Source organism: Lepisma saccharinum, chromosome 23 (genome assembly GCF_977018435.1).
Source record: "Lepisma saccharinum chromosome 23, izLepSacc3.1, whole genome shotgun sequence".
NCBI lineage: Eukaryota > Metazoa > Arthropoda > Insecta > Zygentoma > Lepismatidae > Lepisma > Lepisma saccharinum.
Window position 1 is genome coordinate 43602355 of NC_139251.1, and position 23708 is coordinate 43626062.

The following is a 23708-nucleotide window of genomic DNA, read 5'->3' on the forward strand; positions in this document are numbered from 1 at the left end:
TTACATCACATGTATTAATATCATTATTATTATTATGCGAAGAGAGAAAACATGGTATAAAATTACAAATATAACTATACATTCATATATCTAGGTTATTTCACAAGACAACTAAAATTAAATAAAACAGTTTTTTCTATGAAGAGGATTGATGTTAAGATAAATAGAAAAATGCAAGATGATATAGGATAACAAAAACATTGTTAGCAGTGGCATGCCCATGATGTTTCGGTTTCGTTTTAAGTTCACTTTATGCCCAGATGGCCTAATTGAGAATGGACATACAGTTTAAAGTGGGACACGAACCACTAAGCAATGTGCCTCCAGTGTATATCAAACCTGGGACCCTTGATTACAAGGCGACAACATTACTGCTATGCAATCAGGAAGGTCTTCCATGATGTTTGAAAGGGTGGGAGTTATGTCTTCTTTCTTAGTAGTCAGCCCTGTATTTTGCAATCTTTTATAGTATTTGTTCTTTTTTTTTTAAGAATGCCAAGCCAGGAGAAGAGGTTGTTACAACCTTGACCCTGAGCATGCCACTTATTAGGGCCACTGGTGAAATACAGACACTATCAATACAAATTGCAATAGAATATTTCTATTCATTTAAGATCAGCAAAAAAAAAAAAAAAAAGAAAAAAAAAGAATTTTGCTATGTTAATTTTAGTACAGTGCACAACCACTCGACTGTCCTAACTACTGGAGCGAGTACTGGCTCCAGTGCTCTCCCCAGTTGTTTACACAGAAGAGTAGCTCGCTTTACCCTACTCGCTCCAGCTACTCTCCCGTCTACTCAACCAATGTAAACCAGGCTTAAATGATCATTAATCGGTTCTTTATATATTTGCATTCTTCCACTTTCTTCCATTTTGTATAAGTTGTATCAGTTATATATTTACATTTTATTACATTATAAAATTTTCTTCACTTATTATTGTGCTCGCCTTAAATATTATATGTAATTTTATTCATATAGTGTATTCCTCCTTTATTTGAATTTCTTTCATGTAGAAATTCTTCAAACCATTACTGTAATTGCTGTCTAAAATTGTATTAATATTTTATTACTGTATTTAGATTTACTTCATGTAGAAATTCTTCAAATCATTACTGAAATTCTTGTCTAAAATTGTATTAATATTTTATTATGTATGTATTATTATATGACGATTTCCATACCAATGGACATGGGTCAACGGAAATAAAGAATTTATTATTATTATTATTATTATTGAGTGGCTCTCAATCCCCAGACATTACACCCATGGTTTTACATAATGTCACTGCTGTAATGAATGGCAACACTAAACCAACTTGCCATATGTCAACTGTAAACTGTCAACCTACTTTGGCACTACCCTGTACAGTATATTGTGCACACAGTTTTGTTTCTCTTGTTCCCACTCCTCCTCCAGCCGGCCTCCATGGCAGAGTGGTTGGCACATCGTGCTATGATGCCAGGGGTCCTAGGTTTGAATCCTGGCCAAAAGTGGCCCAAAAACGCAAAGTAAAATAAAACAAATCAATCAATCAATCAATGACTTCCCTGCAACCACTACCATAAACTCGTTTTCTGATTAGTTCTTCATTTCAACTCTTGGCTATAGCTCGACTACAAGGGTAAGAACCTTCCCTCAAAAGCGTTCGCGCATCTTCCCTGCCCTTATTGGTGCTCGGGACAGTGTTGCCAGGTCAGACTTGAAAAATCGGGAGATTGTTCCTTGGGAAACCAGAAGATCTGTTACAAAATCCGATGATCTAATAGTAGCGGATGAACGACGTTCTCGGGGGCGGGGGGCATAGGCGTGCGCACTGGGGGGCAAGGGGACGTCCACAGATTTTTACAGCGAGGGGGGAAACAATGTATTTTTATCAGGCGGGTAAACGAAGCATATTACCCCGTAATAATATTGCCCTCTCAGAGAACACCACTTGAGTTTGAAATTATCACGTTCCTACATCCCTATTATAATAATGGATGTAAATTACTGTGGCAGAAATCAACTCATACATCTGAAATAATAGGTACTTTTGTGTCAACATTCGTTTTCCAGAATGGGAGGGGGTGGCGACCATTCTTGCACTTCCTTCTGGACGGCCATTCGGCTATATAATTTTGTAGAAAATTAAGCATTTTCAAGCCGATGAAAGTTTCTCTAGCAATTTTTTTGTTATTAACGCTCACATGCTTTATTCGTCAGTTATGCTGCCTCTATGTTGCTGCATTCAATATATATACATATATACATACATACATACATACATACATACATACATACACACACACATACATGTATAAAATAATTTGGCCACGCTACGAAGTCAGTGTTTCTACCTGGTAAGGCAAGGACGTTTCACTGTGTTTGTGTCACTTCATCCATTTCATCAGTTTTTCATTCATCCATATTGTCGTGCTTACCCGTAGATACACAAAAGCGACGTAAAATAACCAAAATAGAAATAGATTTTCGGGTGGGATAAAATACAACCATCTAAAAATAGTAATAGTAATAAAATAATAATAATGTCCTAGCACAATTGAGTATCATTTGGCATAATTTCAGTTCAAACAGCACTTTTCATGGCTGAGTGGAGTTCCACTCTATCTCTCCCCTCCATGTTCAAGTAAGATGAGCAGGAAACGTGTTTTTGAGCAGGCCGTTGGAGGTGCCATAGCAATAGTTTATTATGGAATTCTCCCGATAAATCAATAGGTCTGGCAACACTGACGTTGGCCGTGCTCAAGGCTCCTTCCCCCTGTCCTTTTCCCCATCCGCCAGCGCGATGAGGTTCTGCACAGGTTTCTTTCCTTGTGGTTCCACTATAGTCTGGTGCCATGCCAACCATTCATAAAGGATTTCCTGATCTATTCTATCGTACCTTGAGCGATCATTACCAGTCTATAACCTATATTTGCCTATTTTAATCCTAGAATTAAGTTACCATATCATACCAGTTAGCTTGTGGTTGTTTACTTACAGTTTGTTACTCTTCCCCCGTGGCAGGTCTTTTGACCAGGGTCGCCTTAGCTTGAGTCGGGTGAAGAAGTTACTTCGAGGTTCAGTGCATTCAGACTGTTGCAGTTGGGATTCTGGCTCCAAGCGACGAGGTTGGAGACGCTCCGTGTTCTGGGAATAAATGCAACCACCTACGTCATCAGCCTAAATCTATGCATGGATACAAAATTAATGCACATACATATGAAAAAAATGATAATAATATGATGGCAAGAAAATTTCATCAAACTGTGCACATGAGAATCCACAGAAAAGGAGGGGCCAAAATCCTTAAGTGAAATATTCTGACAATGTTTACGTGTCATCATAAGAAAGCAGTGTTTTATTAGATAGAAAAGGAGAAATTAATACTAATTACAATACATAAATTAATATTATTATTACACCATTAGGTAAAAAGACATAAGAATAGAGATATAAGAGTGCATATTCATTACGTACGTAGCTTACTTGTAGTTAAGATCGGAATAATTTACATAAAAACAAGTGCACTGGCAAATGAAATTAATGTCAAATAGATGAATAATTCGAATAAGAAAAATGATGTTACATGTAGTTGGAGAAAAGTAAGTTTCTGATTGAAATTTTATGCATATTATTTTGAGTAGTAGTGTACATAAATCTTCTTTGTAATGTCATTCAAAGCCCTATGATCCCAATATAATCCTTGCCTTGTAAAAGGTTCATAGGAAATTAATAACCATCGATTATGCAACAAATGCTAATATTTTTCATTACTTAATTTTAGTACTTGGTGAGTCTTTCGCCCCCCCCCCCCCTTAAATACGTCTTTCCTGTCCTTCAAAGCCATATGATCCCAATATAATCCTTGTCTTCCAATAAGTTCAGAGGAAATTACAACAAATGCTAAACGAGTACATTTTCATTATTTAATTTTCGTACTTAATAAGTCTTTCGGGTGTGTGTGTGTGTGGTGGGGGGGGGGGGTGGTCCGGACCCCCTAAATACGTCCTTCCTGTCCTTTAAAGCGGTATGATCCCAATATAATCCTTGTCTTACAATATGTTCAGAGGAAATTATACAACAAATGCTAAACAAATATATTTTTCATTATTTAATTTTAGTACTTGATAAATCTTTCGGGAATGGGGGGTCCGGACCCCCCTAAATATATCCTTCGTGTCCTTCGAAGCCCTATGATTCCAATATAATCCTTGTCTTCCAATAAGTTCAGAGGAAGTTTTACAACAACGGCTAAATGAATATATTTTTCATTATTTAATTTTAGTACTGGATAAATCTTTCGGGCATGGGGGGGGGGGTCCGGATCTCGACTAAATACGTCCTTGGAAGTAATCAATAAAGAAGAGGGGAAAGAAATAGAGAGGGAAACAAAGGGAAAGAAATAAGCAAACAAGAGAGAGGAAAAAGGAAAGAAGTGAGAGAAAGAATGGAATTAATAGAAATAAAGATAAACTACAGAGGAAGGAAAAGAAAGAGGAAAATACATAAGAAAATGAGATAGACAATGGAAAGGAAACTATAGAAAATAGAAACTCAAAGTTATACTAAAACTGAGAAAAAAGGATTGAAAGCTACAGAAAGAAAATACAAGAAAGGGAAAAGGTTGCACCTGAAGAAAGGAGGAGAGAATACATAGGCATTTTTTAAAAATTGCAGAGGGAGATAAATTACCTACTCTTTGTTTACACTCTGTTTCTAGAATTCAACTTACTCTCAACCCTTGTTGATATCTTTTCATCAAATTTGACCTATGCATGCAAGTACTGGTAAAGTACCTGCCATTCTCTTTCATTATTGTGTGGAAATGCACAATAATGCTTATTTTGACACAAATATAACTATTTATTACATATTAATAATGAGTATTATGTAATATGTTTCTGCATTCTAGAACTAATGTTTTTGTTCAAGTTATAATGCAATCAAATCAGTGTTATCTTTTTATTTTCCAGTTTTTGGAACAACAAAATAAAAATCTCATACTTTGACCGTAAGTGACAGGAATAACAACAATAATATAACAAAGTAGAACTGCCCTATCATCATTATCTTTTTATTTTTCCTTTGCTGTTCTATTTAATATATATATAAGTGACTATTTAATGCTCAATTTATGTTTGTGTGTGTGTGTATATATATATATATATATATATATATATACATGTGTGTACATAATGTCATAGCAAATGAAGCGAACATTGAATATAGAAAACATATTTTTAGCCAATTTGTCTCAAGAAAATAACATTGAGAATGCATTTATTCTCTTTATATGATATATTGTATCTCATACTATCTATTGTATTTTATATTATATTATGCCTATAATTTTATAGATGTATTCTAAATGTACATGTACAATGTGACAATTCCAAACTTTTGTAAAGTTGAATGGATGCTAATCAATCAATCAATCAATCAATCAATCAGCCAAAATGTATAACACTTTGGAAAGAAAATGGCAGATCATTTTGTAAACCTTTAGATTTGCAGAAGTTATAAGCGACAACAATAGTTTTTTGAGAGTGTAATTATGAAATTACAAATTAACATTACTGGACTTACTACTACTACTACTGAATTAAATAAACACAGAGCTTTGAACAAAACCTTCAACTGTTGTTCAACAACCTTGTGCAGGAAAATTCCTTGGTTTTGGTTTGTCCACAAACTGGCAAAATCAATTAAGTCGTACTTTAGAAACATTATAAATTATTCATCGATTGGGAATGGAATTTGAAAGCTTTCATTAACAGCTTGTTTACATTGAGTGCAAGAAATTTCTTGCATAATTCAACATTTAGGCAGCGACGGTTATATCTGTGAACCATGAGTAACTCAAAAATTCACTGTTTAACCTCCTAGCATGGAAATTATTAATTTTTAAAGGAGATTTATATCAGCGATGTTGGAAAGGTATTGCTACCACTGCATGCCCAAAATTAATAAAGGATGCTATATTTCACCATGTTTTCATGAAACTGATTTTCTCTTTGAAGAGAAGGCCTTCAAAGAGTGGAAGTTACAGATCTCATCCACTCTCGGGGAACACCACTGAAAAAGATCACCTTGTCAGGGTCCACTGTAATAACTGGACATCAAATAGAGCTTAAGAAGTAAAATTTGATGCACAGATCGACATACACAAAGCACATAATGACCGAATTGATCCATATTTCAGTGTAATTCCAATCTACACCAAATGGCCTTTGCTATCTCAAGAACAGTAACAGCTAGCAAAATTATTTATGGTACATATAGAAACCTGAATGTAGGCTGAATGTTAGGGAGCCCTTTGACTTTTAGCTATCACAACAGTAACTCAATTCAATTGGGCTCACTATTCATCAAGATCAGTGGCATATATTGAGTCCAAGGTGTGGGCTATCTCACAATGTCACGTGGTCCTAGGCTATGAATAGAAATAAGTTTACCAACTCCTAAGAAATCAGGTTTCCAACTCATAGGAAGTCAGGTTGCCAACTCATAGGAAGTCAGGTTGCCAACTCATAGGAAGTCAGGTTGCCAACTCATAGGAAGTCAGGTTGCCAACTCATAGTAAGTCAGGTTGACAACTCATGGGAAGTCAGGTTGCCAACTCACAAGAAATCAGATAGCAAACTCCAGAATCACCATCATCATCTCACTGATATGAATAATTTTATTTACAATTCCTGATCGATTTCTCTCTTGCATTTTATTCTCTGGACTTCAGGCTTCGCAGATAGCCTAGCTAGCCTAGAATATACGCTCCTGATCAAGATGGTTAATTCCCATGGGCGTGAGGAGGAGGTGGGGGGGCAGAGGGGGTCAAACTGATCCATAGACCCCCCTCCATGGAAATTAGCATCATTCATTTTAAGTCACAGAAAAGTAGAAAGCTTTTTATTTTTAGTGTTATTAACACAACTAGTTAATTAATATTCATACAGAATAAACAATGTAAAAACTGTGTTAGATCGAAAAAATTGAGCTTAGAATACATGTTATGTTCTCATATTCTACCATTTAATCCAAAGAATAAATGGTTTCATAGTTTACAAAATTCCAAAAATTGGATTTATATGTGAAGGTCACACAATCTAAACTTTATGACTAAAATTTGCCCATAACTTTTGTGTGTAAAGGTTAGTAACAAAAATACTATATAATAGTTATTACTGTATACTAATAATCATAACCATGATAAATATAATTATTGGAGGAAGTGTGGGTATTGTGGAATACCGTTTTCATTTTCAATTCCTGAAACGAATTTCATGCAAGTGCATTAATTCTCTCTTTTCTCATGGAAATAGTGAAGTATTTTCTTCAGAAAAAATATATAATTCATTGCACAGGATATATTTTGTGAGTTATACTAGCAGTTACAAAAGTCAGCAATATTTTAGAGCTACCAAGTTTCTCATGTTTATTGAAATAGTAGAACTACAAACAAAACCAAGGCTTGAGTACACACACACACACACACACACACACACACACACACACACACACACACACACACACATAATAAATTCAGTAAGTCTTATTTTGAAAACAGCTTACATAAATTTTACTGACCACATCTCTTCTAAAATGGTCTAATTCACTACTTTCTAGAATGGAAGAGGGGTAAGTTGAATACTATTTACCCTGCTTCCATGTATTCCACTTTGCTCACTACCCACCATTTTTCTATGACACTATTATGTAAAACACTCATTCCACAACAAATTACATTAATGGGGTGCAATCTACCTACCTTTTAAAACGTGTGTGCTCCATTTTGTTGCCAGTACACTTTCATCAAAACTTCTATTGACCTTGGTGCATCAGTTAATAACATTCCCACCAGATGTCACTCCTTACCCTGAGCCAGAATCGTAGTGTTCCAAATTACCCAACCTATTCCACAATACCCACACTTCCTCTATATATTATTTCTACTATTCAAGTTTTATCAATGGACTGACCCTCTCTACAAAAAATTCTGCCAACGTTTCTGACTACACTGATACTGTAAAGTATTGTTTATACAAGAAATCATCAGAACATAACCTACCTGCATTGGTTGAAGGAACTTGAAGAATGGTGCTTTCGTTAACAGAAAACAACAACGGCATAGTCCACAGCTGCGAAACTAAACCTACCTGATGTCGGCTTTCTTCCATTGGAATGTGCCTAACTGGAGCGGGACTGGCAACAGGACTGGGACTCAGTAATTCTGAGTCTTCTTCCTCAGGAAGCGGGTCCAGGCGGCGCCTGGGGAAAACACGTGGCGCCGCCAACATCACCAGATCGAGTTCTTCACCTAACTGACCAGGGTAGGTCTGCAAGTTCACAACGGGTGCGTGGTTGGATTCGTACGAGTGGTAAGGCTGCGGTAGCCAGTTCGATTCGTTGTTGCCGATTTCCGGTCCGTTCCTCGCGACTTCCTCCGGGAAGAAGTCGATGTCGCCACTCGTCGGGGTGCCCCACACCTCCTCCTTGCTGTCGCTTGTCTCGCACGAGTCCTCCGTGGGACTCCTGCCACTCCGCGGACTGCTCTTCTCCTCCGGGGAGCTGTTCTCACCGGAAGTGTCCACGGTCTGCTCCGCTTGCTGCTGGGTGTACGCTGGTCGGAGATACCTTTCGAACAACGAAGATGATTGCGACGTTCTGGATTCCTCGCTTAGCCGTTCGAACAATAACATTTTTTCGGCCACGAAGGAACCCGCGCGGGCTGTCCAGCCTCTCAGGGACTGGGAAACGACTTCGAACTGATCACGTGGTTCCGAGATGTCACTTCCTGATTCCGAGTCACTGTCCGACGCACTGCTCGCGTCCTCGACGGCTTCGTCGTCGTCGTCGAGGCGCTCCAGGCTGCACAGCGTCCCGTACTTCTTCAGGGATTTATAAGGCGGTTGGGCATCGTGGTGGGAAGAGTCGGGGCTGTATCTGCATTCGTTGTCTTCATATTCTTCATCTTCTTCATCGTCTTCATCCTTGTCCTCCTCGTCGTCATCTTTCGGCTGGTCCTCGTTGGAATTTTCGTTGCAGTTTTCGGCAGTGTCCCATAGAAACTCGCTCTCGTGAGGCAGAGTCTCCGGGGTCGGTGGGAGAACTGAGATCAAGGGGACTGGCTCGGAAAGGGGGCTGCTGGTTTTGGACGGCTGCTTGGGTGAAAACGGATCGTCTAGGCGGGCAGTGGACGGCGTTGCAGCCTCAATCAGCGAACCCCACTCCTCGTCTCCAAGATCAGAGTAGTCGGTCTCCGTTTCGTCACGACGGAGGCAGGTCCGTAGGCACTGTCGGCACACGGAGACGTTCTCGTTCTTCGTCTCCACGCTCCCCTCGCAGGAGTCCTGCTGCTGCAGCTGTTGCGAAGGCTTTCCGGACTTCACGGTCACCTGACTGTCGTCCGTGCTGCGAGAGTGGCTTCGTTCAGTGTCCGACAGATCCACCTCCTCGCAGCGGCTCTCGGTTCGAGCCAGAGCGTTCATGGCGAGCTGCTCGCTCCGCAGTCGGAGCATTTCCGGCGACCACACTTCCAGTTCGGGTTCGTCTTCCGGCGTCGCCTGTTCCCCGAGCTGGCCTCGCATCCACTGCTGCAGATGCAGCGCGCTGCCCTTTGCTCCCGCTTTCCCCAGCTGGCGACATTTCCTCTCGATGAGGTCGTCCAGGTACTTGGCAGAGCGGCGGCTGGCTGTTCGGTGGTAAGGTTCCGCTGGAGATGCCGACAGGCGTTGGGAACTGGCCCATGATTTGGAATCCACGCACTGCAAAAAGATGACACATTTTACTCACATTACATAGCTATTTGCTAAATTTCTTTCTTTCAAGGTCCTCAAAATAAATAATATAAGGTGATCTACCCTGCCGAAGGTTTGAGCATTTTCCTTGCCAAGCCTGTGTAAGGTTATAGGGTAACTTTGGTCAGAATTATCTCGAAAACCAGCCGACAGAAAATTTTCAAATTTTACCTGAGGACCGAGAAAATATGTATCTAGGGAACCACGTTTTGATATTTTCATTTACTGCACCAACATTCTCAAAAATAATTAATTAAATTTACTCTTGAAATATCGTATTTTTTACTTTTCTTGACAGGGCAACCCTGCTGTCACCATAGAAGCTCGAAGGTTGGAAACCTCACCCACCACCACCAAAACTACGACTCTGCAAGGGATGGAAAGGAAAGGGTTTCATTCATCACCGTTGAATCTGTGACCAATTGTAAGTAGTAGGAATAAAAAGGCACCGAATGTAGGTAGCTCTCTCCAGAAGGCTGCTGAGAGAGTGCTCCCTCATTTTGCCCTATGTCTCTACCCTGATTCTATGAACGACTTTTGTAAAACTCAATGAAAATTCAATCCTTGTAAGAGTTTTGAAACACCCCTGATCTTAATCTTTGAAACGTACAATCTACTTCGACATGTTTCTACCATTTTCTGCAACTCCTACGAATTCGAATGGTTTACTTGACTTGCCTGGTAAATTGGGACACCCCTTATGAGCTTATTGAACTCAATTCTCTTCTTTTCTGTACTTGACTGGACACAATTCAAGCAGTTCGATTCAGATTATTAGTTTTCTTGTGACGTTAAGGAATCTAGATTGATTGATTGATTTGCTTTATTTTACTTCGCTTTTGGGCTACTTTTGGCTAATTTGTGAAGATGGGGATGAGTGATGATATGATGAAATTGGTAAATGGAGACTCACAAACATCCATGCCCAGGCCGGGATTCGAACCCGGGACCCCTAACGTGGTAGCGCAATGTGATAACCACTCCGCCACGGGGACCGGCGTTAAGAAATCTAAAGACTACTGAATGCCAGATAGGGCTAAGGATAGAAGACTCACAACTGTAGAGCCACTGGCGTACGCAGAGGCGGTGCCTGATGGTGCTACAGCCCCCTCCGAAACGTTGAGAAAATCAACATTTTCAAATAAAAGCAGGGAAGAACTCGAAAATGCAAAACTCCATTAAAATACCTCTCGATTGCCACTTTTGAAAGCGTAAAGTTCAAAATATCTCAAATTCGTGTATGCCCCCCCCCCCAGGAAGCAGGTATGTACTATTCACTTTTACCAGTGGCGTGCCCACGATTTGCGAAAGAAATGGGTTACGTATACATTTTCCAGCAGTCAGTCCTCATTTTGCCATATTTTCTTGCCTTTGATGTTCATTCTTTTTAAAGAAATACGGAGCAGAGGGAGGTGGTTATGCCTCCCCCCACCAACCACCCCTTGAGAACGGCACTTACTTTCATAATTCCAATCACCCGGGGGAAAATTCTGCGTACACCAGTGTTGCAGACACTTCACTGCAAATACCACATTTGAATTCCATCTACGGCTCATACTGTACTATTAAAAAATTAACAATAATCATTTGTGAAATTATAAACAAACATCCACTCTTGCTCTTGTTTATTTATATACATATGTAAAATTCTTTGATAACTTCCTGCATTTTATGTTAAAAATTTCTTCATAAATACATTATTATTTATTGCACACAAGCATTTTCTTGTAGAGCAAAAGTCTACTTCTTATATCACAATAGTTTTTGAGAAACATTTAGAAAACGATTATGTATTTATTACAAAGTAAAAATTTTTCCGTTCTGCCATCTCTTGAGAAAATTTTAACCGCACATATGTCGTATCACGTTTATTCTGAAACAATTCTTGCCACTAAAGAGTGACGCACACTTAGACGCCAGAAGCGCGGCAACAGAACGGAGCAGTTTCACTTCCGGCGTCTCAGTGGGCCATAACCAAATATACAGGGTGTCACAAAACTCTTTCAACAACGCTTGGGTTCTGGTAGATGGTAGAGGTGGAGGGAAGAAGGAAAAGCTGCGCGGGGACTTTTCGTCCCAAGGTTTTTTTCCTTGTGGTCGATCTATACAGCGGAACGTGCGGTACCGAAGCACGGGATTTCCGGCTAGAAGTCTGCATGTTGTCATGAGGGTTATGGCCTACATATACAGGGTGTCGCAAAACTCTTTCAACAACGCTTGGGTGCTGGTAGATATCATAAAAACAACTAACTTTTCCCTATAAAGTTTACCTCGAAAGCGTTAAGTTTCTGCGCTATAAGCGCTTAAAATCTATCCTGTACGTATGCAACCCATCACAGCAAACGCTTGCTCTGACATAACTACCAGGGGCGCGTGGCAGGGTTGCCACTAACATTGCTCATTAAGAGAGACGACTTGAAAACAACAACTTGGGAGTCTTGCCTGAGCAAAATACAAAACATTAATGATGTTTGCGATGTTGTAAGAAGCATTGACAGTATTTACAAACTGACCAAGACAAATAATGGGCAGACTGAAATTCAAGATTACTCATTCTAAAATATCTCCATAATTGATTGATTGATTTGGTTTGTTTTAATTCGCTTTTCTGCGACCTTTGGCTAATCACGAAGATGAGGATGATATGATGAAATAACAAATGACACCAATGTCTAGACCAGGATTTAAACCCGAGACACCTGGCGCCGAAGCGAGCTGTGCTAACCACATCACCACGGAGTATTTCGTGTATCATGCAATATCAACAACTGAAATGGACACGTGAGATAGGCGAAATCCACGAACAAACAAATGTAAACATGATGTGTTTGCTGCCTCGTTTCGAACACGCAGACTGTAATGTTATTACAATATTTTTATTAGAAAATTGTGAACTAGGGCTATTGCAAATCGAGTTCGTTATAAGAAGCAAGCAAAAACCTCCATAATGAAAAGAAACAAAAATCTCCGGCAGATGAATATTCTTGAGCCACTAGGGTGACTGAGTACGTTTAGTTTTCAACACATGATCTCTCTACCGAATGTTCCGGACACGAGATCCGACCTGGACAAAGGTGTCACTGGATCTTTCGTCCTCGTATTTACTATTTGCCTGAAAGTGCAGCAAAATGACATACAATGAGAAGAATAGAAATTCACAAGAATTATCCTGGAAATTCATTCTAGATGTCAGAATCTCGCAGGTTTGTTTCCAGGGTGAACTAATAATTGACATTTTGGTGCTTTCCAAAAATGTTACTCTTACATTTCAATGTCGATATCAAGTTGCTACAATGAATGATGAATATGTACAATTTATGACGTGTACTCAATGGTTTCCTTTTGATTATTTTTTTCCACGTTCGATGATAAGAATGCGAAACAAAAACACAAAATGAGAAAACTAGTTCCCATACATGAAAAGAGTGTAAATTACGAGGATTTCTCTTGATGTATGTACGTACCAATATCAAACGATATCGTGAAGTGCGGAACAAACTAGTACAGGCAGTATGTAACGAACTCAATGTACTTTCTTTCAATGAAATATTAATTTCTTCCTAGAACTTCTTTAATAGAGCATTCAAGATGAACCAGTTTGAGTGTAGAGAAAGAGAGAGAGTTTTTAATTGGCAGCATGTTCCTAGTACTGCAAATAGAATATTCTTGAAACCCACTTTTAAAACACATAATTTTTCTTACAATGCATATCAGTTGTCGCTAAAATTTATAGGTTTGCCACTGTTTTCTAAAATAAGTATTGTATGTTGGCTACTTGTGACCTTGGCCTCATAACGCTTTGGTTTGTGTTTCTTACGCGGCCGCTGTAGACACCAACCCCGAAGGTTTCTTCGTATTGTGGATTACGTTGGATTTCCCCTATCTCACGTGTCCCTTGCAATTGTTGATATTGCATGATACACGAAACACTCCGTGGTGATGTGGTTAGCACAGCTCGCTACGGCGCCAGGTGTCTCGGGTTTAAATCCTGGTCTAGACATTGGTGTCATTTGTTATTTCATCATATCATCCTCATCTTCGCCAAAGGTGGCAGAAAAGCGAATTAAAATAAACTAAATCAATCAATCAATTATGGAGCTATTTTAGAATGAGTAATCTTGAATTTCAGTCTGCCCATTATTTGTCTTGCAGTTTGTAAATACTGTCAATGCTTCTTATAACATCGCAAGTGTCATTAATGTTTTGGATTTTGCTCAGGCAAGACTCCCAAGTTGTTGATTTCAAGTCGTCTTTCTTAATGAACAATGCTAGTGGCAAACCTGCCACGCGCCCCTGGTAGTTATGTCATGGCAAGCGTTTGCTGTGATGGGTTGCATACGTATAGGATAGATTTTAAGCGCTTATAGCGCAGAAACTTAGCGCTTTCGAGGTAAACTTTATAGGGAAAAGTTACTTGTTTTTATGATATCTACCAGCACCCAAGCGTTGTTGAAAGAGTTTTGCGACACCATATATATGTAGGCCATAACCCTCAAGATAACTTGCAGACTTCTAGCCGGAAATCCCGTGCTTCGGTACCGCACGTTCCGCTGTAGTAAGCGTTACCTCAGACGACAGACGTTCTCTGTTGCTGACAAAGTTTGGTACAACCACGAAGATTGTCTGTGCTGTTGCACGAATCTTTTTATCGCGGAAGCATATAATGTCCGAAATGTTCAAGCCTTTAGGAGCTTTCAAACCGAAGCTACAATCGACACATGTGACTTGAAAACCAACCTTTACAAATAAATGCAACATTTCATATCAAAGTGACACGACAAACTGCAAGGGTCGCTTGTACTGTGTTGAATCCAGCCACTTCCCGCCGGTGAGGAGGAAGTGGGAGAGCATCAAACTTCACTGGGAAAATCATAGGCAGCAAAATATAATAACGATAAAACAATACTTATATTTTAAAATCACCCCTTACATCTGATATGAAATTAAATTAAGTGTAATTAGGTATAATTAACTGCCATTTTAAGAAAGAAACTACCCGGTGGAGGCACATGGCACAATAGGTTCAGTCCCGATTAGCCTTACTGTGCATAAAGTGGACTTACAACACCAACTCAAACCAACCCAAGAATGAAACTTTCTGTGGGTTTCTCAACCCTTCAGTTGACATCTTCACACAAGTTTGAATCGTATCCTGCCTGATCCATCATATTTCTTAATTTAGCACTTAACAAAACGGACGATAATTTAAATGCGTTCATCATTTGTTACAATCTGTGTAGTGTAACAAGCTGATGTAAGACATTCTATTTAACATTGTTCTTAATTGTTACCACATGGTACTTGCTTGTTGACATGTAATTCTATGGCCTATAGTATCTTCTTCATTACATATACTCCATAAATAGCTACGTGTTACTAAATTGAAATCTATATCTTCTACTTTCTGTATCGTCATGAACTAAAATATACCACATTGATTGAACTTTTTTGTTAAAATGGTTTGCCCAAACATTTTGCCGTACTACAATCCACTTCCTGTTGAGAGTTTGTTGGTCTACTTTCGTCAGTTTATTTAGATCAAGTTCGAGTTGACTTGTAGTTTCTGTTCCCAGCCGAAAAAACACATACAACTGGTGTTAAAAGATAAACATTGTTCTTTAGTTCAGCTTTCGTGTTCATGGACAAGGTCAAAGGAATTGTCTCCAGTATCCATCGAAGCACTTTCGCTGCGTAGCTATCTGGCTGTTGCACTGGTGTCCGGAGATATGCGTGTTGAACAAGGCCACTGCTTTTCATTCCCCGTATACGTCAGGCGTGGACCACCTGACTTTCTAGAATAGAATAGAATATTTATTTCTGAAGTGCGAGCTCTCAGGTTGTACGCATACATACCAAGTGTTAGTTTACAATTATGTAAAGAGATAATGTTACATGAATAACTCTATATCCATACACACATATACAGGGTAGAGTTCGTGTTCACTCTACAGCAGAGGAACGTTACCGTTGTACACCTATACAGGATGGAAATCACAGAAGTCACTCCTGCCCCGGATGCTGTCCCCCTATCCTCCCCCCCCCACATGTCAAGTCATACCCTTCACTTTCCCTTAAGGCTTGCAAAGTTCTCCTTCGTTTCTTCCAGATAGTGTTCAGATAGATATCTAGGGCTCTGACGTCACGCTGCGCGGCCAGCTTTCCTGAATCATCGTACGCAGAGTTCTTTGTATCCTGTTCGCAGCCTCGTCTCCCCATCTACGCTGTCTGTTCGGAGCTGACCACGAACACTGGACGAGAATGTGCTCCCTCGTCTCAACCTCACCACGCAATGCGCAGATTGCACTCCCGTCCAGCCCCTTCAGCTTGTTCTGCCTCCATCCACCCAGCAGGAACCAGGCTAGTCCACTTCTTTCTGTCATTGAGCAAAAATTAATGTAGCCCTTTCTACCCCAGCCTACGACCAGCCCCGGGCTCTGTTCTGCGATGAGCACAACCTTCTCGCTACATTCTGTCATTATCTCTTGCTTACTGATAACCTGACTTTCTATGTTGCACTGCTGTGTGATTCATTGAGTTGGTGTTTTAAGTCTACTTTATGCACAGTAAGGCTAATTGGGACTGGACCTACCCCTAAGCGGTAGTATCTCCCGTTTTTTCACATTTTTGTCAATTGTTCATTTCTCGGTTTTTCTCAATTTTGAGTTTTAATCATTTCGACAAACAGATACCCATGCCTTACTCGGGACTCGAACCCGGAACCCCTGGCGTCGTAGCACGATGTGCTAACCACTCTGCCACGGGTTTCGACCAAACTTTTGTGAAGACGTATCTATTTAAATGTTGTACTCTTGATATAAGTGATAAATTTCGTAACACGTATTTTTTTTTTATCAAACCTTGTATATTGTTTGTTAATTTTTCAAAATTCATATTTCTCGTAGACTGTATTATATTCTGAAAAATATGCCCAGGTCACATTGATGCAACAATCGCTGCAACGTACTCCCAACACTCATGGAGGGAAGGGAAGGTAGAAAGAGCTTGTTCTTTCTTTCCTCTAAGCTGTACCAAATAGACAATTGTTGAATGTTTTATTTATGAAAAATACAGTCGTACAAAATATTTGATATCTTGTCAATAAAGGGACCAGGGGTGCCCATCCCCCGCAAGGCCAATGGCGCAATCCCCCTCAAAAGCATGTCATGCGTCCCGCCAAATCATATCATGTGTCTCCCCCACCCCAAAAATCATATCATTCGTGCCCTCAAACCCACAGAGTATTTAATTACGACAGCGTGTCTACCGAAAGTAACTTTTCTCTCAGCTTTACTGAACACACTTGATATGCCCCTCCTATATAAACAGGGGTGTCCATCACTCAAGACCGCCCCTAAAATCGTTCATAATAATCCCCACAAAGTAATTTTCTTCAATACATAATAAATTATGTTTATTTGAATGAAATACCATGTTAAACTGTCCATATTTTTTTATTGTTCGATTTTCGAAAAAAACAACTTAAAGCTAGCACAATGATTGGTTAAATTATGTAAATATGCATATAAATATTGTTTGTGAGTGGGTTTATAAAACTCACAATTTGAGTTTTTAACACAAATTGTTCCACAACTTAAGTTAAAGATAGAAAAATTCAAACTTGACAAACCAAATAACATGCTCCAGCTCCATGACCGATTCTCTTTCGCGAGACATTACAGAAACCTAGCTAGAAATTCTTAAGCTCAGGGCAATAACATAAAACGGTTCTTCTTTCAAAGAACTCACCCCCTCCCCACGCCCACGTTTTCTTGGATTAAATATATTTTAGTAACTCATAACAATAATTAAGTGGATTTCATCTTCAGTGCAAATGTAACTTGTTAAAGTAAAATTTTCCTGTGACATGAAGTTAGAAATGCGGATTCGATATATTTTTGTTCCAAATGATGCACCTGTTTTAAATTAAGCAGTATACTAACCAAAGCATTATATCTGAAGAAGTGATGTTATTAATTAACATCGAGAATATCGCTCATGCCTTGTAATGCAGTTACAGTACAAAACATAACATTCACTTCAGTAATGCGCCAAACACGCATTCACGCAAGACATTAATGCGAGTGAAGCAAGCAAGAAAATTTTTCCATCCATTTGTTTGCAGGTTTTCAAGAATATTAATTTAATGGGGTGTCAATACTTTCTTAGGATAGGATACTTTCTTTGCAGCTTCTCTTTTGGCACATTCGGGGTCGGTCGAAAATGTGTGTGGATAGCACATCGCTAAATACAGTCTCCAAAATTTAATGTTCGAACTCTCTCTCCACTACAGAAATCCCTTGACAATCTAAGATTTAACATTTTATCAAGAGCTTCAAATCTCACCTTAAATTTAATACTCAATCCTACCATCAAAATTTCCATGCCAATTTTAGACTTACTGTTGATATTGAAGAGTGGATATTGCCTCCTTCAAAAAATTAATTCTCAGTCTTCACGCCAGAATTTCGGCAACAGTCTAAGACAATAGTAATACATAAGAATTGGATACCCCCTCAATTTAATGCTCAATCCCCCTCTAACTAAAATACCCGCCACAATCAAGGACCTAGAGTTGGATACTGTCCCCCCCCCCAAAGTTTAATTCAGAATTCCCCCCCAGAACTCACGTATCAATTAAGGCCTAATATGTTAGAGTTGGATATTTCTCTCTCCCCCCCGCCACCTTTCGATAATACCCTTAAATACAGTATGCGCCAAAATATACAGTACTGAAATGATTAGAGATACGCGAGTTTCAATACTGAATATTTTGGCGCATACCGTACTATATTTTCTGCATCTAATGGGTTAAATTTGATGCATTTAAGGTGTAAATTTTTAAATATATTTTTTAGAAAAATATATAAATGTTGAATTTTATATTATCTGAAGGGAAAAAATCCCCCCCAATAATCTCGATGGTGGGCACCCCTGAAAGGGACCAAGGAAGATGTTTTTTAAAGAGGGGTAAAAGGAATGTAGGCTCAATAAAGGGACCAGAAAGGAAAATGTATTTAAGAAAGGGAATGTGGGCTGAAAAAGGGGGAAAGAGGGAAGTCAAAACCATATAATCTTGTTGGTGGAAGGTAATTATCAACACTGTTATTATTTATTCCATGATCCGTGTTGAAGAAAAAAAGGAATTTCCTTTAAAAACAGATTTACGCAGAACTGAGTTACTTATAAAGTAGTTTCAACTGTATCTCGCTTATTTATAGTTTCCTCATCTTGAAATAAATTTCTGGCTTCGTAACACATCGACATCTGTGTATGTTCATTTTTAAAATGGCTAAATTTTCGAGGGTGTACGCTCGGTCACTGGCCCCCGTAAAGCTTAGGCTATATTCGTGCCATGTAGGCGAATATGCGACACATATCGCTGTATATGACAGTGTTCTACGATGCTGCGTCAGATACGCCACAAATATGCGATTGAGAACAAGCGCTATCCATTATCTCTTTGTGTGGTTATCGAGTTATGGACTACATTACAACTCATAATGTTCTGGGTTGAACACCTGACCAGATCATGAGTGGATGGGAGTCGGCACAGACATTTTTGCAGGGGGATCGGGAAAATGATAAAAGTTGAATAGGCAAGTAGAGAAATAATAAGTATTATTACCACGGTTATAAATATTATTATACAATAATAAATATTATGAACTAACCAAAATAAATTGTATTCGAAATAATAATAATAATAATAATTATGAATTATGAAACTTAACACTGTTCATTAAACATAACTACATTTAATATACTTTTCCAGATTTGTAGATATAAGTGAACAATTTTGTGTCACGGGTGGGACACTGCATCTTCGCTTAACAAGAAATTTATTTTATTTTCTGTGAATTGTCAGTGATGAAAAATAAATTATTTAAAACGAAGAGATAAGGTAATTGACCTTTGAATATTCTAGTAGAGTTGAGGGGGAAATGTAACAGAGGATAAATTTATTGTTTTTTGGTATCACGGGTGGGACAATACAAAACATAAGCAAATGAAAAAGTTAAAATATGTGAACAACATGTAAGGCATACCTCCTACTTTCTAACTTAATTCTGTGCAATACTTGAATTTTTAAGTAAATGGCAATTGTAGATTGTTCACTCACATGATATGATAAAGTTACAGTATTGCATTTAATTTAAAAAAATTGAGGACAGGTGCACTGTCACATGGAATGCCTCAAAAGGAAATTGCCTTCACATTCACATTTTACAAACTTTTGAAGCTTGCTTTCTTGTGTGGAAGTTATTGTGACACAACAGCATTTTAAAGATATAGCAACACATTCTAAATCTCGGCTTGTGGTGATGTGATCAGCACCAAGCTCCGGCAGCCCTTAGGCCCCCCCCCTCCAATTATCCATTTATTAGAGCCTGGACAAGGCAGAGAGCCACTCCATGTAAAAGCATTTAGGCAATAATATTAACGAATGTTAATAAAGTAGCCACAGAGATTTATCTTAGATTATAATGGAAATTTTCAATTAAAAAGTCTTCAAAATGTCTTAGTTTTAACATTTCCTGTTATTAATTCAGATAAACTATTTGGAAATACTACAACTGAGAATTTTTTGTGAATCTGATGTTGAGCCATTCCAGCGTTATGTGTGTAACATTTTTCACACAAAATTTAAGGTTCTAGACATGAAATTGAATTAAAATAGTCATAATGAATTGATTTCATAGAATTATGAAGTACTTTGTGGTGTCTGCTAACAAATGAGAAAAACTTGAATATGATGGGATAGGCTGAATGCACGAAAAGCATTAACAAAAGTGCGTTACGTGTGTGACACTTTAAAAATGTAGCAAATTTTGACTTCATTTGTCTGTGAAGCATATAGGCTACAGATGCTAATAATTTTTGTTGGTGAAATGTGCAAATTATATGCATTCACAAACGTCTAAACCTTAAAGCAATTAAAGAAAAATAATAATTTTGATATTAATTCATGTTGTTGTTAACATGGAGTAGAACCACTTTTCATGGATTGCCCCTGTTACGAAATTTAGTAACAGAGATAATGAATATTTGACTGTTAACAGCTCACCAGAGAAAAAAAGGTCAAATATAGTCAGGATCAATGTAAATTCAGTTTCACGGAAACTCTCTTAGAAAGAAATACTCCAAATTAAATTACGTTCCAGTACTAAGCAAGTTGCGTCAGTAAATGATGGATTGATTTAGTGTTTTTAAGTCCACTTTATGCACAGTAAGGCTAATCGGGACTGGACCTACAGTTTAAATTTGGATCCGAACCACTATGTGCCTCCACCAGGTATCGAACCCGGGACCCCTTAATTACAAGGCGACGACGCTACCACTGCGCCATCGGGGAGGCCCTGCGTCAGTAAATGAGAATAAACTATTCTTGATCAATTTTCTATCAGTATCTGCTTCGTTTTGTACAGTTTTGTATTTGTTTCGTATAGTCGAAAGAAACTTGATTACCATAATTGTACTATTCCATCAAAACCCTCCCCGTCGATATTATTTGTTTCTTTATTTTAAACTCAACTTTATGCTTATATAAACTACGACCTACAATTTAAAATGCGGTCCGAATTACCTGGCAATGCGCCTCTATCGGGATCGAACCCGGAACCCCTTGATTACAAGACACCAGCGTTACGTCATCGGCAAGGCACAATGGGCGTCAAAGGTAATAAAATTTTGATACCTGTTATTGCTGCTACTTTTTATTCATTAGGCAATAGGTAAATAAAAATGTAATTGAAATTTCCCGATGGTTTATCTGGTAACGTTGTCGCCTTGTAATCAAGATGCCCCGGTTCGAACCACTGAGGAGGTACAATAAACGACAAAAAATAGTAGGTGAATCGGTCATCACCATTTCCACTCGCAATGGGATGGTCATAAATTGAAATAAAAAAGGTCAACACTTATATATTATTATAACAAGCAGAGGATAACATATTCTTTGCACCAACAGAATTCCATTACTGAAAATAACGAATATAAAATAGAATGAGAACAGTGGTGTACGATTTATCTACTATTATCTTTGCCGTTGGCTGTACACTGGACATTGATTCGGGTCCGACTTTAGACTGTAGGGCCAGTCTCGATTAGCCTGTACTTAAAACAGTTTTTAAATAATATATAATTCTGTCCGACTCTGATGGAATATATACCATTCCCCAGATTATATTAAATATTCAGTTTTGTCACTTGTTATCTGCAGCTAGTCAAATTTCAAACTGAACTGAACTATCAAATGTTGCTTTCTTTCGAATATCCAGCCACTAAACGTTTCTATGTTAATGCCACGCTAGATCTTTCGCCTGCGCCAGCGAACTTCTTTTCGAAAATTCCTCTCCTTTCAAGAAACCGCTACGTTATACCAAATTCTTAAAAATTACAACTGTTTAAGCCTTGTAGAGCTTTCAAGTGAATCTTCGTGTCATTAGTTTCTCTGTTGTCTAGTAGTTGTGGTAGTTTCATGTCTATTTTCTATTCCAGACATTTAGACGAGCAAAGAAAAAATAATATCTGAATGTTCTAGAAGTAATTCCAAACAGATGTATTTTTTTCAGGAATTTAGAATATCAGCGTTTTTTTTTTTTTAAAAAAAAAAAGGAGTCCAGCGTGGCCTTAAGAATTTTATGGAATGGAATTCTGTTGATTCGGAGCAGGAGTTGTCCTCTACTTATTGACGTTTTTATTCTACAAATTGGTAATTTGTGATCATCACATTATGGAACACAGATTGAATTAAAATGGTGATGGACAATTCGCCTACTATTTTTTTTGCCGTTAGGTGTAGAGTCGAATTACTTTCGGAACATCTCCAGCAGGCTACGCGAGTCTGTCTAGCGAGCCTAGTGGGCGTGTAGAGCCTGAGCGGGGGGTTTAGCGATAGGTTCTGGGTTGAGATGACGTCAGCGGCTCGCTTCGTTGATTGGCTGCTTCGAGAGTTGTGACTCGTTCCGAAGCTTCAAATTCATAACAGCCAAAGATGTTATGGAAATAATCTCCCTCTACAATGCATACAGAAGCAGTATACTTGTGAAATTTTCATCCAAATGAATCAACCACATAAATTCATTGTTATTTGTTGGAAAGTTGATATTCTCCAAAGTAAAACAATAGTACTAATAAATATCTGATTTGTGAATGGTAGAGGAGAAAAACAGTCATGTTTTATGCAGCTCTTTAAGGGGCAATTACCAGATGGGGAGGGGATGATCGTTGAGCCTTGGGACTAGCTGGGGACATGCTCCCGTGGTTTAACAGTGTGACAGTGAAACGACTGGTGGATGCTTTGTGTATTTTTCGAACTGGGAGATACCACCCTTCTCCCCACAATTTGAGCACTGGTTTTATACAAATTTAATCATGTACAAAAAAAATCACTATTATGTGAAATAATATATTTATGTGATAGCTACTTTGATAGTTGTTTTGGTGAATGTCAAAATTTCCTGAACACTTCAGATGAACTGGATGTTGTGTGTCAATAAACTGAACACACGCAACAAAAGAACTAAACTCTGTCCCAGCTAACTGTAGAGCAGGGCCGCGTATATCGGCAGAGGAGGAGGAAAATAAAGTGGTGAAAGCGCAGCGTTGACAACCGTACGGTCCTGACCGTACATATACGGACGTACTGTCCAGACCTTAGTCCCGACGCTAAATGCACGATTTGTCAAAATATGCTCTTGTAGTTTTATCCCTAATATTTCCCTAAGAAATTCTTAAACCAATCGTACGGACCTGGAGACAAAAATACGGTCCGTTTGCCATGTGCGTTCGGTATTATCCTTTTCAAAAGTTTGCAACGCTGCATAACGAAGGAGGAGGTCGGGAAAACTCCCGTCGCCCATTACGCAATCCCGTTTCTCTAACTGTTCATTGGTGGAGCCGTCTCGCGTCACTACTTGCGCAGAGATCT

The 23708-nt window shown here is 38.7% G+C and overlaps 1 protein-coding gene across 1 annotated transcript in view; it reads right to left on the minus strand.

Moving 5' to 3' along the window:
* The window catches only part of PsGEF (Protostome-specific GEF), a 296488-nt gene that overhangs the window by 7467 nt on the left and 265313 nt on the right, over window positions 1-23708 (minus strand). The window contains exons 21-22 of the mRNA XM_083144724.1: window positions 8138-9745; window positions 2983-3131 (exon numbers count right to left, since the gene is read on the minus strand). Of these exons, the coding sequence (XP_083000850.1) occupies window positions 2983-3131; window positions 8138-9745 (1757 nt within the window). The remainder of the gene's footprint in view (window positions 1-2982; window positions 3132-8137; window positions 9746-23708) is intronic.